Source organism: Brienomyrus brachyistius, chromosome 15 (genome assembly GCF_023856365.1).
Source record: "Brienomyrus brachyistius isolate T26 chromosome 15, BBRACH_0.4, whole genome shotgun sequence".
Taxonomy (NCBI): Eukaryota; Metazoa; Chordata; class Actinopteri; order Osteoglossiformes; family Mormyridae; genus Brienomyrus; species Brienomyrus brachyistius.
Window position 1 is genome coordinate 4,168,376 of NC_064547.1, and position 18,578 is coordinate 4,186,953.

General features: G+C 49.6%; 2 protein-coding genes across 5 annotated transcripts in view; both read right to left on the bottom strand.

Annotated features, from left to right (window-relative positions):
* The window catches only part of fcho1 (FCH and mu domain containing endocytic adaptor 1), a 33,436-nt gene extending 23,470 nt beyond the window's left edge, over window positions 1-9,966 (bottom strand). For both annotated transcript variants that reach the window (XM_048977004.1, XM_048977003.1), the window contains exons 1-3: window positions 9,838-9,966; window positions 5,164-5,241; window positions 4,457-4,516 (exon numbers count right to left, since the gene is read on the bottom strand). In XM_048977004.1, coding sequence (XP_048832961.1) covers window positions 4,457-4,483 — 27 coding nt within the window. In that variant the 5' untranslated portion in view covers window positions 4,484-4,516; window positions 5,164-5,241; window positions 9,838-9,966. The remainder of the gene's footprint in view (window positions 1-4,456; window positions 4,517-5,163; window positions 5,242-9,837) is intronic.
* Window positions 9,967-11,423: 1,457 nt separating this feature from the next.
* Window positions 11,424-18,126, bottom strand: znf692 (zinc finger protein 692). Of its 3 annotated transcripts, none has more exons than XM_048977406.1 (12): window positions 17,866-18,126; window positions 16,761-16,944; window positions 16,256-16,287; window positions 15,440-16,057; window positions 14,988-15,063; window positions 14,813-14,884; window positions 14,630-14,734; window positions 14,421-14,480; window positions 13,716-13,794; window positions 13,418-13,532; window positions 12,973-13,072; window positions 11,424-12,735 (listed from the first exon to the last, which is right to left on the bottom strand). In XM_048977406.1, the coding sequence occupies exons 2-12, from the start codon at window positions 16,922-16,924 to the stop codon at window positions 12,435-12,437; spliced, it is 1,722 nt and encodes a 573-aa protein (XP_048833363.1). In that variant the 5' UTR covers window positions 16,925-16,944; window positions 17,866-18,126; the 3' UTR covers window positions 11,424-12,434. The 3 variants fall into 3 exon arrangements, with proteins under 3 accessions (XP_048833363.1, XP_048833360.1, XP_048833361.1); XM_048977403.1 differs by having other exon boundaries at window positions 14,970-15,063; XM_048977404.1 differs by lacking the exon at window positions 17,866-18,126 and adding an exon at window positions 17,749-17,821 and having other exon boundaries at window positions 14,970-15,063.
* Between the last annotated feature and the right edge of the window lie 452 nt (window positions 18,127-18,578).

Sequence of the window (18,578 nt, forward strand, 5' to 3'; positions counted from 1 at the left end):
GATGAACTCACACTCAAGGCTTCCTCGGTTTTAAAACAGCTGCAGGAACACCCCACCCCCACACAAGCTGGCAGGAGCAGCGTGTCGCTCAGCAGGTTAAATTACTGCGCCCGTGACCGGAAGGTCACTGGTTCAAATCCCTGGGTCAGCAGAATGATGTCACCTTTGGGCCCTTAATCCACAGTTGCTCTAGGGGTTTGACCCAATTTTCTCAATTGCATGTCACCATTATCTGCACATTCAGACAGAACTCTCTCATTACAAGTCAAGACATGGGGGCAGCACTGTGGCTAAACAGCACTACCTCACACTTCACAGGGCTGGGGGTTCAAACCTCCACCTCCACTCTGACAATGTTCCCCCCATGTCACACTGGTTTCCTCCCACAGTTGAAAGGCTGTGGCGTACGAGTGTGTGTACGTACGTGCCCTGTGACGGACTCGTGTCCTGTCGCGTGTGCCTGCCCCAGCATCGGGGTCCGTGCGGCCAGGGATAAGCATCAAGCTCCCCCCCCCCCTGCAAATGTGTCCAGGATAAGGGGTTAAAAGATGGATGGATGGATGTGCTGGCATTAGTGGTAAAACTATTTTTGTGCAGCTACAATGCTCCGTCATCAGCCGCGGCTACACGCTACACGCGGGGCAGCACAGCTGCCTCCCCGTGGGGACATCAGGGGAGAAGGTGACACTGACACGCCTTTCAGAGGCCTCAGAACAGAACGCAAAGCTAGAGATTTCAGGCTGAGCAACGACTGGACTGCGGGACCCATGAGGGGGCCTCTCTGCCCCCCCCCCAGGAGAATGAAAGACCATCTCATGAGCTCAGCATTTAAAAAAAAAAAAAAAAAAAACTGCTCACTGCTACACAGGGGGGCGGAAGGGGAGCCCACAAGCCACCCCTGACGTCTATAAATACCCGCCGGAGCGAGACAGTGTTTCCCAGGTGGGAGAGGAACGTCAGAAAGGCTTCGCAGCACAGACACGCACACGTGGAGAGCCGGATGCCTACAATGTGCACCTTACGCAACACGTGGCCTGAACGGAGAGCACTGAACACATCCCAGCACATCTGTGCGCCGAGGAACAGAGCAAAGCGGAGTGAAAACCCCGTTTACGTCGGCCCACTGCGGTCGTACAGCGTCTCACGGCGCTATTCCTGCTCATTTTCCACTTTATCGTTGCCACCTCATTCACCATCGGGTTAATTCCTGTGTCAGGCTGCGAGATGAGCCCTCTGTGGGCTTCTGGGAGATTATGTTCAACCCAGGAGGGAGCATGATGAACCGGGGGCAGAAGAGGCGGTTACTGCTTGTTGGAGAAGTTGGGGCGGACAAATAGCCAGTTGGGAAGAAACAGACGCTGGTGTGTGTGGGACAGGAGAGCTCCAGCGCATCCATGGGCAACACGGCAGCGGCACACCGACAGCACAGGTCAGCACAGGTCAAAGTGCTCAGGACAGCCGACTGCTGGCACATTCCTGTGGTGACGACATACTCACACGCACTAACATTGAAGGGCAGGAAGGGGCTGGGACGAATGCCCCCCCCCACCCCACCCCAAAAAGCCCAAAGTAACCGTTTCACGCCCTCAGCCAGATTACCAAGCGGCAGAGACAGATTACCGCTGTAGCCGGCGCTATCGTAAAAGTGCGATTTGCACATTTACCCTCCCCGATCGTGTGGGTCACAGCTCGCCTCCGCCACTGTGTTTTCTAGTGAATTCCGACGCCCCCCCCATTCATTGGGCCTATTTGCATGAGAATGAGGTCTGCAGCCAGCAGGGGGTGCTCCGGGAAAGGCCCCCGCCTGCCAGGTCGGCCTGCTCAGCCACCAGCTGTAAGGGACGCTGATAGGACTGGGGGGAGGGGAACGGGGGGGGGGGGGGGGGGGGGGAGGGCGCACTTGATGTTGGCCTGCATTAATCTCCCCGTCTATGGCCTGGTGTGGGCTGCTGGGAGCTTCATGAAACTGGGCCGCCCACGCCTGCATTTACTTAATTATTTAATAATCAAGGTTCACTGTGAATTCACCGCCATTCTGGGTGACCCAGTTTAAAGCCAAGAGGACACTACCAGACTGTGCAGCTAGGGGGCAGGAGAGGGAGCAGCTCTGAGCTGAATACCGCCCCCAATGGAGATCAGGGTCTCAGCACCACACTGTAGACCGACTACCGAAAGACCCGCCCCCCGGAGGAGGTGCTGCACCGGGGCGGGGGGCACAGAATTGAAGGATTTATGGTGAGGACACAATAGGATCCATAACTCATAAGGAGGGGACAACATTAATATCGGCAAATGATATGCTTTGAATTGGTGAATGACAGGAGTGGGCAACTCTACAAACCAATTGGATTTCAGCTGGGGCCAGTGTAGCTATGGTCCCGCCCCTTTATACGGTCCAGGTTAAGGCAAACAGGATGGAGATAACTGCAGGAGGAAACAGAGGAACCCTGACAGGGCCAAAAGAACAAGCAGAACCAGCATGCATTGTTCAGCCTGCACCCCACCATGTAGACGGGAACAACATACAGGCTGACTGATCTCAACCCTGGACGGACCGATCCACCAATGACCTCTCTGAATTCAAATGACAGACAGAGATGGCATCCTATAATAGATAAGCTGACAGCGGTGGGCGGGGACCTGGAACCAGGCGCCAATGAAAGGCCACAGCACACCTGCGCTTTCAGAGAGACCATGCCGATTGACACCCAGGCAGGCTGCCGGTGCAGGCATGTGGATCACCTGGGTACGGGGGGGTAAAGTGAGTAGAGGGGGGCTCCCTTCAGCACCACACACACACACACACACACCCTGGAGTGGACTCTCAACTCCGAACTAAAGATATATTCCAACATTTAGATCAGATCTGGACCCGTAGCATGGATACTGACAGAATATGCTGGAAACACGGGGTTCACCTGCACAGTCACGCAGCGGATGAGCTAGAAATTAAGGGTTTGTTCCCAGAATGCCATGCTGCAAGCAGCGACGCGCTCAGAACGGGCCCCCCGACGCAGTGACGCAAATTACCTTGCCGGCAAGCATCCCAATAGGCGACTGTAAGCAGGCTGTATTGTAAGCCGTCAAAAGCAGAGGAAGGATTAGCATTCGGATCAGGTCTCAGGGGCCGGGCCCCCGCAGGCCCATAATCCCCCATAGAGCCGCAATTAATTACCGCGCGTGTAATTCCCTAACACAGCCCGGCATCTGTCGGCCGGTTCTCCGCCACAAAGGGACAGTCCGCGGCGGGATCACACTTGGGTCTGCTTACCATGTGGTCAAAGCTAGACCCCCCCCCGATCCATAAGGGAGTCACAAAGAGGACGCCCATCCACACCCAAGGGGGGGCCAGGACTGCCCAGGTGTAGTGACTTGGGGGGGGGCAATCGACCTGGATGTCGACTGAACCGCAGCAGGTGGCCCTTGTTTGACCCCTGGCTCCCTGAGCGCCGCATTCCTATGCTTCTTGGGGAGGGGGCCGGCTTTGTGCACAGACACACACAATGATACCCATGGGGCAGACGGAGGCTGGACCCTGCTCCCACAATGGCACAGCCAGCTCCCCCTCCCCCAGCCCCACCCAGCCCCAGCACAACAGGACGTCCAAGGGCTCCAGACCTCACAGAGGTTCATTCAGCAAACCAGCTTGTACCCCCCAGCACTAAGGAGCAGACTGATGCAACAAAAGGTCAACAGGATGTCAACCAAGCCCCAACTGTTCATACAGATACGGTGTGTTTCTCAATACGTGTTCTTGACCGTACTTGTGTTCTCCGTGCTCCATTTACATCATCTTCCATTGAAGGTTCCAATACTAAAGAACAGAAAGTACAGAAGACGGTAAAAATCCCCAGATGTCGTTCTTGTCACATCCAAAATATCAAGGATACATCAGTAACTAGAATGAGACCCAATCCCATGATTCATAGTGTCCCAAGTTAGCAAGACCAACCCAAACATCTCAGCAGGCCCATGACGAGCAAGAGAACTTGGCCCAATTTAAATTTAAACAAGAACAAATGTTTGATCGTATTCAGTGCTGAAACTGCCCCCCCACCCCCACCCCACCAACGGGCTCCTGCCCCCAAACTCTGCAGCAAGTCGGCGAGTTAAGTAGGACACACCTGAAATAGCACATGCAGGTGTGGGGAGGCTCTAGGAGAGAGAGGCTGATAAATGGGAGGTACTACTCATGTCGGGGGGGGGGGGGGGGGGCAAACTGAGCTGCCGAAACCGCCCCCTCTGTGCAAGGGAGCGGAGCGAGAGACTCGAGCGAAGTGAAACCATCCGGACCATTTCCCCTTTCGCTCTGCTAACAGGGTGGTGCAGGCGGCCTTGCTGGTCGGAAGGAAGAGAGAGAGAGCAGCCAGCTGACAAGTCAGCATCGGGGAAATGGGGAGGGGGCCCCGTCAGCATGAGGCCCGAGTGACGTGCACACACAAGCAGGCCCACCTACCCAGAAGCTGTTCTTGAAGAACGCCATCTTGGTCCTGTTCTCCTTGGCCTCTACAGCAATCTGAGAGCGGGAGAATGAAGAGCGAGTGTTGAGGGTCTGCCAGTAATGGGGCGTGACACCACAGTGCCCACGGTGTAGGGTATTGGGTCTCCAGGGCAGGGCGGGATGAGGGGGGTGTGGTGGGGTGCTGCAGGGCCAGGGTTTGTAGGACAGCGTTCAGCCAGAGTTCCCTCCCACCTTCAAGGGAATTTCACATCAAGAACTGAGAAGCTGATAAACACATGAGAGAAGCAGCTTTCTGGGGGAATTCGCACGCAGGCAGAAAGATGCCGGGCAATAGCTGCACAGGAGAAGCAGAACAGATGCTTGACTGAAGGTGAAGTGGGTGACGCTGGCGGGAGGCAGCAGGGACAGCACCCACGTCGTCAGTGAGGAGCAACGTGTGTGTGTGTGGGTGTAAAGAGGGATCCAGGCCTCAGTGGGGACCGAAGCAGAAGGCAGTGCCTGTCACCAATCCCTGACTAAAGAGAGAACTACACAGCGAGGGCAGAGAAGGAAAAAAACCAAAACAGCAGAGTGGCTTACGGTGGTACTCATCTTCTGACGGAGCGTAGAAAGTAAAAAACAAATGAAAACAAAAGGATATGATGTATTGAAAGACAGACAGACCTCTCACAACACAAGAGAATGAATTTCCCCACACTCACCTAGGGACAATCACGCTCTGGAAGCTCTCCGGACCCAGAGCCCTGGCGTACCAGCGTCTGCACTCTGCCACACCGCTCCTGAGACGTGGAGAAGGACAGGGTCACTCGGATTGCCACGGAAACCGGTCACTGGCAGAGAGACGGACACACCTGTTTTAAACTTCTTTAAAACTGAGACCTCGCATGATCACCGACACGCGGCAGAGGAGGAACCAGGTGCCGAGGCCTGGGTGATGAGGCAGCGCTGTTTAACATCCAGGGGGAAGGCCCAGATCACATGACCGGCGACGGGTTTGACGCGGGAACAGCCCACAGCTCGGTCTCTGCCTCAGCTGAAGGGGATTACCGCCGACACCGAATACGACACGCGGCACTTCGAACATCCCCCTCATCATAAGACACTGCAAATCGAAACAAACGGCAGCTTGTCATGGCCGACTTACAGATGCAGGTAATGGGTGCATCTGAGGATCCGGCACTGGATGGGAGATGCAACGTAGAGCATCTGCGGAAGTCCGCGGGGAAGGCAGCGGACGGCTAGCCACATATAGCGTTTAATAACTTTTTACACACTGGTGATGACGTAAAAACAAGGCCAGGCAACGTCATTCAAATAAAAATTTGCTTACAGTAACCCTTATAGAACGCGATGTGGATCGGCACATGCACACCGCCGCGGTACTTTAAGTCTGCAGCCTAAGCTGTCAGACGGCGCCGATCCATATAGAACAGAACGGCAATTAACTCCACGGCGACTTTTCTGGGTCAGCACTGGAGGTGGCGACGGAACGCGGAAAGAGATTGGGTCTCCAGGTACCGCGTTCCACCTTGATGATACATCAGAGAATCTTGCACTCGAGTTCCGAAGCTCCACGTAGCAGGACACCTAGCCAGGAATCCACGGGCTTCCGGAAACCAGGTCAGACGGAGCTAAAAATGGCCCACAGAGTTCGCTCGCCTAGAGAGGGACCATCAGAACGTGTCGGCAACGGTACAGGTTGCGCGCGTCACCGTGAACAGTCAGCGACACAACGGTAGGATTTGGTAGCCGGTAGCTGACCTGCCTAACAGACAAAGATGCACAGGGTCGGACCAAAGGGACGGTGAAGAGCAGGAGCGCAGCAAGACAGAAGATTAGACTGACAACAAAACAATAATGGAAATATAACAGGAAGAAAGAAGCCTGCAATACTTCAGCAGATCGCAGACCCGCCAGTTTCTTGCTCCACTTCACCAACCCCCAAGATAGGCGTGTCCCAGAACACCTTGCAGCGAACACAACCACCCTACCTGTACGTTGCTATAAACCCTCTGGATATAAAGACCCCCCTACCCCAATCTCACAGGAAATTACATCACACTAGGAGATCCAAACACAAGCGATGATTTGACTTCCCTATTGAGATTATCCCTGTGGTCGGCAGGCGGTGGACTGTGGGAGCCCGCAAATGCAAAACAAGCCCAGGAGTAGAGGGTCCAGACACACAGACCACGCGCAGTGGAACACCAAGGACACAAATGAACACTTTATTCACCGAAAACCCGACTGCCTTAACCACACACACACACACACACACACACACACACACACACACACACACGGAACATCAGGAAATCAAAGTTAAGCTTCACAATGCAAATGATCTTGATTTCAATATATAACTTTCATTCTGGGGATAATTCAACAACAAATTAAAGCCTAAAACTTCTCTTTTCACGGTTAGTAAATCACTAAGAAAATCCTTTGACCACTCATGTTCAACAAATCTATTATTTAAATAAACAGAGCTAAGCTCTTGATTTTATTGCAATAATGCATCGTTATTGAAAGTAGGGCACCTCCTGCTCGATATTTTTTGCAATAAATGTCACATATCTGCACTTTGTCTGGAGTTTTCGCACCGTTTCTATCTAGTTTATGCAAAATTTCTCAAGATCAATATAGATCAAGTGAAACTTCGCATTTACATTCTACATTCTAACCCTGTTTTACACAAACAGAATCATCAACCACATTTGGTCAAAACTCCATGAAACTGACCCATCTGGGGTGTGAAAGAGTGACGATTAACACCCAGTGCTCAGCTGAGCGCGTTCCTGTCACTGTGCCGCTGGTCCCGCTACGTCAGGCCCAGTGTATCAAGACCGAGAGGCAGGGATGACATCCCATGCCGGCGCAATGAATTTGGAGAAAACTGGGCAATTAAAAACAAAATGACATGCAATCCCAGCACAGCTATATCTCCGGTGTCATCCAGGGGGCTACCCGCCGGATTCTCCACCCAGGGGGCTACCCGCCGGATTCTCCACCCAGGGGGCTACCCGCCGGATTCTCCACCCCTTTTGGTCCACCATTTACGCTTCATTGTTGTAAAGAATCTAACAAATTAAAAAAATGGTTGCAGTTAGATGTTGATCATTGATGACTACGCTTCTTTTTGGCCACCCCCCCCCAGGGGAGCACAGCATCTCACACCTTCAGTGCAGCTGCACCAACACTGCAGAACCGCGACTGTAGCCCCAAAATCGGAGACTACGCTGAAACACACCCAAACTGGTTCTAAATAAAACAGTGGAGCTCACGCCTCCACTCCGCCCTGCAGGACGGCCCCGGCCAATCCCATCTGCCGCAGGACCCGGGGGCGGGGGAGGTGGGGGGGGATCTGGTGAGGCCAGCCCCACCTGCCAGCTCCTTCCTGGCCAACAAGAAGGGTAAACCATCCGGCTGTGTGCCACAGAGAAACATGACAGCCATGACAGTCACAGCCACGAGGGGCGGGGGATCGTCACGTTAAGGTTATTAAAAGTCCAGACTGGATGCCACCCTCAACGGTGTTTCCCTGCTATAACTCCAAGGGAAATGTTAGAGCAGTTCTAGTCATTTTCATGTGGTGCTTTACACATGGGAGGAAGCAGGTTGCCAAGTCAGAGTCACCAGCAGAACAGGCCGTGCGAACCGGGGGGGGGGGGGGGGCATCAAATCATGTCCACTCACCCGTTTGCTAAGCTTTTATTGATAGAATTTGACCAAGCCATTAAATTATTCACGGGTTATATTTTTCTGATTTTTAATATCTACATTCTTAATGATGCCGCAACAGTTAACCCCCATGCCTGTTACACGTAAAACATGCAACCATCACACATTCTCTTCTCCGTTTCCCCACATAAACGTCCCACCACCTGCAACACTGTTGGCAGAGAAATAGAAACCCAGGTTTATAATAACGGGGGGGGCACCAAAGACAACACCTCAAGAGGGGGCCCACATTGTCCACCCGCAGACTCCTCGGAACGCCGGCGTGGGGCAGAAACGCACTCTGTCCTGCAGTGCCATTCGAAGGGCTTGACCACGCCGTAGCTGGCAGGAAGCGGACAGCCGCTGCACTGTGATCATGTTTAAAAACAGACTTCCCGGCTTATATTAAAACACCACAGGAGCTTCCGCTGAAGTGCATGCAGTCCTATTATAGCATTTCAGTGCATAGCTTTGCATTATCCAATTTCTTTTCTATATCTTAATTTCCTTTTATTGGCCAGTTCCAATGTCAGAGAGAAACACATAGACCTGAGGCCCAACAAAACATCAATTAAATATTTGTTCGGTACAAAAACAGCGTGGCGGATGCTTTGGGAATAGTTCTTGAATGTAGGGGTCACATAAGAAGTTAAACAAACACACACGCACAAGCGCACTAATTCCCCGTTTACTCCTAAAACAGGCATCTGGAGTAAAGCAATTCGAAAAGCAATTAAACCCTCCTGCTTTCATTAACACTTCTAAAGCGATGCCAATAAAGATCGACTAAGTCTGGTTTACTTGGGCCTTACAGTAATATAAAGGGACTCGGTGCAGCATTAACGCCGCCTTCATTCATTCATTGGCCGTGATGAAGGTTCTACGTTCCACGTCAATGAGAACCTCCGGAGTTTGAAGCGGCTCCTAATGCGGCGTCAGACCCACGGCAGCCGGCATTATTTAACCCCAAGCGGAGGAGTTTCTGCAACTAACCTGCCTTGGAGTGCAGGTTTTTTTTCCTGTATGACAAGTAAATGCAAACCTAGCGGCGTAACTGCAGCACCCCGCACAGGGCACAGGGGTTCAACTGTACGGCAGGCAAAAATAGTTTAACATCCATTTGCTCACTTTGATATCCGGCCTAGAATCTGAAACATCTTAGTAGGCGTCTGTGGCAACAAACAGATTAAGACCAGATAAGCTCAAATGAGACAAAAAACGGGGGATCTCCCGACATTCGTGCGCATACGACCAGTCAAGGATGCATTTTCAATATCCTACCTAGCGCTTCTCTTACCATCTCAGTCGGGACATCACAGAAATCCCCAGCCATAAAACAATGAAACAGTGGGATAATTCAAATGCAATCACAATACACCACGATCAAAAGCACGTGTTCACTCCAAGCCACATTACGCTCAGTCGCGAAAGAGAGGGAAAATGCTGACGATCATTCAGCAGGTTGCATTTCCATTAACGGATTAAAAACTTTAACGGAATCGTCGCACTGCTCCAGCTATCGCGCTGACTAATAACTGCACAAAAAACGATCCCCAGCCCCATCGCGACCAGTACCGGCACCAGCGTCGCTTTTTGCAAACTTGGCTCGGATTGGAACTCTACAAACGGCCAGAAAACGAAAGGATGTAGTTCACCTGCGCATATTTCCATACAAGGCGGAGCAGTGAGGTATCCGAGCTCGTCCACCTGTCCCGTCTCCCGGCCGCGATACGTATAAAGCGGCGCGCTTCGCTCTTTCATCTGCTTGGGAATGTTACGGGGCCCCGTGTAGCCACGCCCACGCCGCTCCTCATTGGATGGATCTGAAGCCATCGGTGCGCTCAGTATTCAAAACCAGGTCCGGTCTGGATTATCAGTTCGACTAGTAAGAATAGCCGATGCGGTCTAATTACAGTCTTTTAAAACTTGGATCATGAATTTTTATTACTGCTTTACGGGTTTTTTAAGGAATGTAATTATCTCAAAATAACAGCATCCCCTCTGGCGATGCATGACGACATTGCGACTTATTTCAGAATCTGTGCATCTCAAAACTGGTAAAGATATTTAAAAATATAACTCAGAATATAACTCAGAAATGTACACCAAATCCCAGAATTCACCTGTGAGAACAGCGATGATCCAATAAAACCAACGGACACCCAGCATACATACAGGAACCCCTAGACTGGGAATGAGGGGCAGTTTCATCCCTTAAGACTTACTGATAGGGTTCTTGTCGAAGGTGCACTGAAGCCAAATATTCAAAGATTCATGCACCAGCTCTTTCCTTTCATTCTTCCTTAGGCATTGTGTTTCATCACTGATTCAACATCATTTGGAAAGATAAAATCAGACCAGCGAGAAGGAATTTAACGTGCTTTCTATTTTACCTGTGCTCAATGCGATGCCCAGCAATGATATACTCTCTGCAATTCACATTAATGTCGCAACAAAAGATTTTTTAAACGTTTATCGGAAAATACAGTTTATATTTAAATTAAAGAATGTATATGTTCAGAGGACAGCAGCCTGAAGATCTGCTTCTGTTACCGACCAAAATCACTTTCCTCGATACCATCAGTGCAGACTGTTTGTATCTCATCACTGAAAGGAAGGGGTGGGGGGGGTGCAATTGGTCAGTCTCTTCTTGTGCAACTTATTAGCATGCAGGTCGAGGTCTCAGAAATCCTCCAACATCTACATGGCAGAGACCTGTAACCTTATAATGCGTTTCCCGCTGCAGCCAATCCCGGTTTTTTTTTTTTTTTAAAGAAAAGATTTATCTAGTAAGAGGACTGTGCTCTGAGTAAAGCAAGACAATGAAACTATTAAAAGCAGAGGCGGATCAACTTATCCGGCGGTACTTAGAAAGTGTACTCGCCCCTCTCTTTTTCAGACTCACAGCCGTATAGACCAAGCCGGGGCAGCTGCCAGTGAATGACTAGAAGGCAGCTGAATTAGTCCATTTAACTCCACCTGAAATAGTCCCACATGTCCTCTTTGCGACTGTAATGACACCATTGTGCACGCCAGTCGATGGTATCCGCTTTGCTACGGAGCCAAACGCTTTCCAGAATCAAATTAATTGCCATCTTCCCTAGCTGTCAAAAGACCTGACCGATGAACTAGCTAGATTCAGCCTTGTGGAAAGTTCCGCTGCGAAGGGTACTGCTGTCTTTTTCCTAACTCTGATCTTGCAGACCCACGAGTTGATGGAAATCAAGCCCAAAACAGCCAATGGTATAAATCTGAGGTCTTTATTAAGACAAAAAAAAGTTCGACATCCACCAAACAGACGAACAGCTTTTTTGTTAAAAAAAAAAAAAGATCTAGTTCTGGCCTGTTACCAATATTCAGCTTTCATTTGATGGCAAGGAATCACAACAACACTGACGATACAAAAATAATGGAGGATGCTGGGGAAATTTTACACCCAAGACGACCTCTAAAAAATGCATTTTTGTGCATGGATCCTAACAGTTACAAAAAATGGTAAAATGTATCTAAAATAAGATTAAAATGTTCCAAAAGGTTGTTCCATAAAGTCTTAAAATGTCAAAATCTACATTTCCTTTGCTTTAGGAGCTTGGCACAGTGTAAACAAACACCTGCAAATCTGGACCAATCAGGAGGAAGCTTTTCCTGACGCTCCCTTCACTGACTGGCAACAGACAACGACGGGGAGACCTGCATCACCCCATCCTCTCCAAAAACACGCCGCAAAAACAGTACTCTAAACAGTCAAAAAAAGTCCAGGTAAAAGCCTATATGTTTTACTCAACTGTTTGTCCAAAGGAACACATTCTGGAGGGCAGTCTCCTGTATGGTGTCTATCAGGCTGTAGTGCAAGAGGAATTTTAAATCGAAACACATGACCAGAGGAACACAGGGCACATCATTTGAGCAGGGTCTCCCAATTCCGGTTCTGGATGGCCGGTCTGTCACAGTTTGCAAGTTTCCCTGCTCAAGCACACCTACTAAGCCTGGAAATTAGCTGGTGAGCTGAATTGGGTGTGTTCTGAGCTGGGAAATCTGCAAACTGACAGGAATGGGACAGTCCTGTTTTTGAGTTGTCAGTTTACCGTAACAATCATAATACCCACCACAAGAGGGCACAAGTGTACTAATCATAGGAGAGACAAGGGGCGACGGCACATTATCAGTCAGATCACGGCATGTGGGTTGATTCGTGGATTCGTTTACAATGGCACAGTGTATCACATACTACAAAGGCATCTATCTATGAGACTCAGACTGCAGACAAGGACTGGCCATCACTGTCGCTTGTCGGGGAGGGGAGGTCCCTGCCTTTGGGCGTACCTGACTCCCCAGGGGAGTCCAGCACTGGTTCTATGTGGTCGGTGCCCACAGGGGGGGCAGGGGACTGGTCGGGGTGACTCTTGTTCCGGTGTGCAGTCACATTGTCCCTCTTCTCAAATCGTCGGCCGCAGATCTCGCAGGGGAACTGGTACCCACTCTCGGCGTTGTGCTTGCGCATGTGCCAGTTCAGGGAGGCCTTCTGGCGGCAGGTGAAGCCACAGACCTCACACCTGGGGGCAGGAGATGCCGCAGCACTGAGATGCCGGGCAGGGAGTCAGCCATGCACATCCTGCATTACTTTAAATCAGCGCTAACTGTTAGAGTCGCTAACCATTAGCATTGCTATCCGTCGGTGGCGCTAATGATCAAGCATGGTTCTGCGTCCTTAATGCTTCCACGAGCCCCCACGCACACCAGGCAGGCGCCCTATGCAGCGCCTGCGCCAACGTCGGCAACATGCAACTCACTGCAGCGGCTTCTCGCCAGTGTGGATCCTGCGGTGGATGATCAGGTTGCTGCTGGTCCGGAAGGCGCGGGCACAGAACTCACAGATGTAGTCCCGCCGGTCTCCCCGTAGCAAACGGCACACAGCGCTGTTACCGTCCACACCCTCGGCTCTCACTACAAACTCACTCAACTTTAAGGCACAACTTCAGAGCTGCAGATAAAGTTTTTTTTTAATATCATCGTTACATGCAGCCCTAACTTGCGTGTTACATATACTGAAGAAATTAAATGCATGAATAAGTCTGGAAAAATTGCAGCTGCTAAAATCGAAGAATAAGGATGGACTTTGTCGGCAGTTATCCCGAAGCTGGCTTGCGGTTCTTTGTTGCCACGGTAACGCACTAATGGGATGCATGCCGTTTGCTGCTGCACTGAAATGGAGGCGGTGGGCGGTGGGTTACTCACTGCTGTGCAGCTTCTCATGCTCCTTCAGGTGCTTCTTGAAGTTGAAGGACTTTCCACAGGCTGGGTGGGAGCAGGTGAACGTCTTCTGCTGGAAGTGCTGGTACTTCATGTGATGCTGCGGAACCAGAGGGGCGGGGTTAGCACACAGAGGGGCGGGGTTAGCACACCGAGGGGCGGGGTTAGCACACCGAGGGGCGGGGTTAGCAGACAGAGGGGCAGGGTTAGCAGACAGATGGGCGGGGTTAGCGCGCTGCGCCAAAGAGGCGCCTGTCGGCGAGGCCGCCGGTGTCCGACTCACATTGAGGTACTGGCGAGTGGAGAAGATCTTGTCGCAGCCATTGACCTCACAGGGCAAAATGTCCCTGGGTGTCGCCTTCCTGGAATCCAGGACAGCGGCTAAAGTTATAGGTGCTCTTAAAAATGCCCCCCACCCGCCAACCATGTGGGCACACAGAGAAGCAACTGAACACACGTCAGCTATCAGATGTTCTGTATAATCACAACGGCAGCCTACAGAAGATCAACAATATGCGCGGCATCATCTCAGGCAGAAGGTGCGGGCGGTGAATTTGGCAAGAGGCAGAAGGAAGAGAAGGTCCACGAGGAGACAGAATTGCGGGCATTACAGAAAGAGTAATAGTATGTTCTTACAATTTTCCTATAATGTGCATACAGTTATTTTTTTAGGGTAATGGTTTGAGCAGTGCATCTCCCCATACTACAATTTACTTTAGGTTTAGTCCACTATCGTTTTTGTTTTGCGAATAGTAATAATGTGTTCTAAGGTGAGAGCGATGTAGTCGATCTTTGCCCAAGAGTCCCTGCAGCTATGAGGACAAACTGCAATTCTGAACACCAAGCGGCACTTAGCCTACGACACCAAGACACGTCACGACACGTTACGGCACGGTACAAATAACTGAAATGGGAATCTCTTTCCGCGAACGTCACAATAAAACACAACGATCCGTTTGGCAGTTTCAGATAATGAGAACGTTCTAACCTTTTTCTTTTGCCAGCAATCTGAGAAATGTCATCGCCGGTTATCCCTCTCGCTGTGTTCCTAAGGAGATACATGAGATGACAAGAGATGATTAGCATTTTGGCTACTGATGGAACATCTCCGTCTGGCTTGTTTGTCCACATCCACTTACTTTATTCAGATACATTCAAAACAGCGAACATTTTCCTCAAGGTACAATAAGCTGGCACCTGTTGTCCCTGGTGACTAGTCTCAAATTCGATTTTTCCGTTGAGGGCTGAATCATTGTCTTCCGTCTCCCTCTTGTGGTACGTCTTGATATGGCAGCTGGCTCACTGAAGGGGAAGCAATTAATCGACACCAAGAAACACAAACTGGTATTTATTATCGCACACAGGAAGTTAGAAAAATACTTTTCCACGCCGTAGCTGAAGTGCTTCAGCTTGGCACCGTCCACATCTTTCTCTTCACTGTCAATGGGCTTCCTAAAACAGAAAGTGGGAACATAAAGCAGTGAATCTGAGAAAAAAAACATTAAACAAACAAAACACATATATGACAAACACTTACTTAAGAAGACCAGTGTACCATGTTTCCTGTGTTTGTACAGATCCTGTTGGCGGGACGTTTTGTCCGGTCTCTGAGTCTGACACTGGTGATGACCCTGTCCCAGGAAAATGCACAGAATTATCATTCCATTCCATTCCATTCCATCCATCCATCGTCTGGAACCAATCACAACAAGCGCAAGACGCAGTGCATGCCAGTCCGTCAGAGGGCATGGACACACGCACACACACACACACACACACACACACACACACAGCGTCATGGGCATTTTGGAGACACCAGCTAGATTAACTGCATCTCTTTCGACTGTGGGATGAGTTTCTGTAGGAAACTCGTGTGACACAGAGCAAACTCCGCCCCCCGCCCCCCGAGTCACCGGGGCACCCAGTAATGTTATACATTACATTCTAGTGTATGAGGAATAAGCACTGAGAAATGGAGGAGACTAAACACAGAAAAGACAGACAGACCTGTTCTGCGCTCCTCTGTTCCTGTGGTTCCATCACCATCCTCCGGCCGGTTCTCCGCTTCTCTCGTTTCCTCGATGCTGCCATCCTCAGTGCCTCTGGTTTTCCCCCCAGTGGCTTCCCCCTCGGCCGAGGTTTCCCTGCTGGCTCCTTTAACTTCCCTGTTCTGCAGCTCTGTGGACCTGCTCAGGCCTGCGGGGGGGTCAACACCCCCACTTCCCTCTCCTGCTTCCTCACTGGCGTTCCCAGACGGACACCACGAGAAGACGTGTCCCCCCCGGCAGGTGCAGCTCAGGACGACCCCTGTCCGTGACTCTGTTTCTGCCTGCTCCTCCTCCTTCGCCAGGCAGGAGGAACATCCCCCTTCTCCATGTCCGGCTGACCCTTGAGCACCAAGTTCAGCCTCTCCAGCTCCCCTACACCTCTTCACAGCCCATCTCTCTTCATCTGGCGGTTTATCTTCTTCCTGTCCCCCACAGGTGTCCTCATCTGCGGTGCCCCGGCAGAGCGTGGGCGGGAAAGGACACTGCTGTCCATGTCGATGTACCAGGAGCACCAGGCCCTGCAGCATCTCTGCCGACGTTACTATGGTTGCCGTTCTCTGCTCGATGCTCATGCCACCTGAAAGAAAAGTGCCAAAGCAGACTCACCTAAACACCGCTTGCTGTGAACCATGTGGAACAGCACAAAAATCTGGATCAGCAGCACGGATCAGCAGCACGGATCAGCAGCACGGATCAGCAGCACGGATCAGCAACACGGTGTCAAAGTGCAATTAAAAAGCAAAACACCAAATAGTATGAATGTGAGCTCATTTACCTGAGCACTTGATGCAGACCTTGGAGAAATAGCTAAGGGAGAGAAAGCAGGTTATTACTAAAGAGCAAAACCTGTAACTGAGGCGAAACTTATTTCAACTCAAAACGGAAACTTACGGTTCATCTACTGTTTTGCAACCAAGGATGTGGTTCCAAATAAAACTCGGCGATTGTGCAACTAGCAAAAAACATTATTAAACTGTGAAAAAAATCCCAGTTTCCCACAACTTCCTCATTTCTTATTGTAATCTGTGAGACACACATCAGTAAGGTCATACTACAGTCTAAGATCTACGGATTTTATACAAACATTCTACTTGCCAATTTAGCAGACTTCCTTTTAAAAGCATATGAGCGAGTTATGAAACTGAGCCCAGGTGCCAGATTCTGTACTTTTAAACATTTTTAAAGAAGTGATAATACTTTTGTATAATATTTTGTGTAGTATATTTGTAAGTCACTTTGGACATGCGGCAGACTGCCTGGAATAGGCCAGGTAGTGTTACCTCTCAAGCAGGTACTGAGCCAGTTCCGAGTGCAGGGCGAAGCCCAGTCTGTCCTTCAGCTGTCCCCAGCTTTGCAGGCACCCCCCCAGGCGCACCCGCGACTTGCTCCGCCGAGCGTCCAGCTCTCTCCGGCGCTGGCGGCGCAGCGCGTCCCGGGACGACATGACCGCAGTTCAGCTGTCCTCTAAACAAGCACCGGGAAGGTTTGTAAAGATCTAATCTCCATCCTTTCATTTTCCATAGTCACTTACTCCATACCAATCATCTTTAAAACTGGAAAGGTTAAATGACATAAATTATTATATAGTCCAAAGTAGCGCTTCAATATTTTTCAATTAGTTCGTTGCTATTACAAAAACGTCTGATAAGTCATTAATGAATTTTGATTAGGTAACTTTAGCAGCTAATCGGCCTGAAAACGTGAAATGCATATCTTAGTCTTATATCTTAGTTCATCCATCCATCCATCCATTTTCTGTAACCACTTATCCTATTCAATGTCGCGGGGTGGGTCCGGAGCCTATCCTGGAGGCTACGGACGCACGGTAGAGAACAACCCAGGATGGGGCTCCAACCCATCATCGTACATGTCTCTTATGGGAAAAATTGAACGTCCGTCTCACCCAGGTGTAAAGAAGTAAGCGTTTTCATTATGAGGAGGTTTTATGACAACAGTCTACGGATGCATCCCTTCAGGGTTGCGAACCCATGCCGGGACGCACGGCGTACGGAAGGGCACCCTTAGGAAGGAACAGGGACACTGCGCAAGGAGCGCAACTCAGTCACAAACGCGACTTGATCATCTGTTTGAATCCGTTTGTAAATAATGATCCCTGAATTTGATAGTTAAATCAACAACTCATATTTAAATCAAAACTTTGAAATAATTCTATCCTGCATGTTTCAGTCACGTCTGACTGACAATGTACAGCTGGTTATAGAAAGGTGCATGCATATAGCATACGGGCACATGAATATAAATTCCGACCTTTGTAAATAAATCCTTATATCCGTTGGACACTGTAGTTGTTCTGTATATGTATTTCAGCAGAACTTAAAAACGTACAGGATACTGTAACATGACACGTACATTAACTGACTTTACCTTGTTGATTACTAGCGGGTCCCACCCGCATAACCCGGTTGCCCTTTTAAGATCGGTGGCTGAACTGAAATACGTGCAAATCCTGGAAATCCGTGTTCAGGACAATTTTCCGATAGCAAAGGACATTCAGGGTGCCTCGAAAAGAAGAAGAAAATCGTTCCGATATATTTAACCTATAATCAACTGTTGATTAATGCGTTAAATGATGGAAAAACCATTTCATGAAGCCCTACACAGGAACTAAGGCATGACAGGAAGTGAAAAGGGTTTTGCTTTTTACCAAGCGCTTCCTCGTCGTAAAGCCTTATGGGAAATGTAGTTTCTTTTTATTTGAAGGAATGACGAGACGTGCAGCGCGTAAAAGTCGCTTACATTTACGTGATTGAAGTGTAGATGCTGACGTGCGCCAGAACGTAATATAATATATACTGTACACTCATTTTAAAATAAACATTCTCAGATATTTTATCCAGATATTTCCAGTAGCACTTGTATTTTATAAAGGGTTTAAAAGAAAAAAAATCTTTTTTTCCAGTCTCCATACTGTACTCCAGATTTTTACTTCGGGTTTAAAGAAACTATATATATATATATATATATATATATATATATATATATATATATATATATATATATATATATGTACACACACACATACACACACACACACATACACACAGATACACATTATATTGCCAAAAGTATTGGGACAC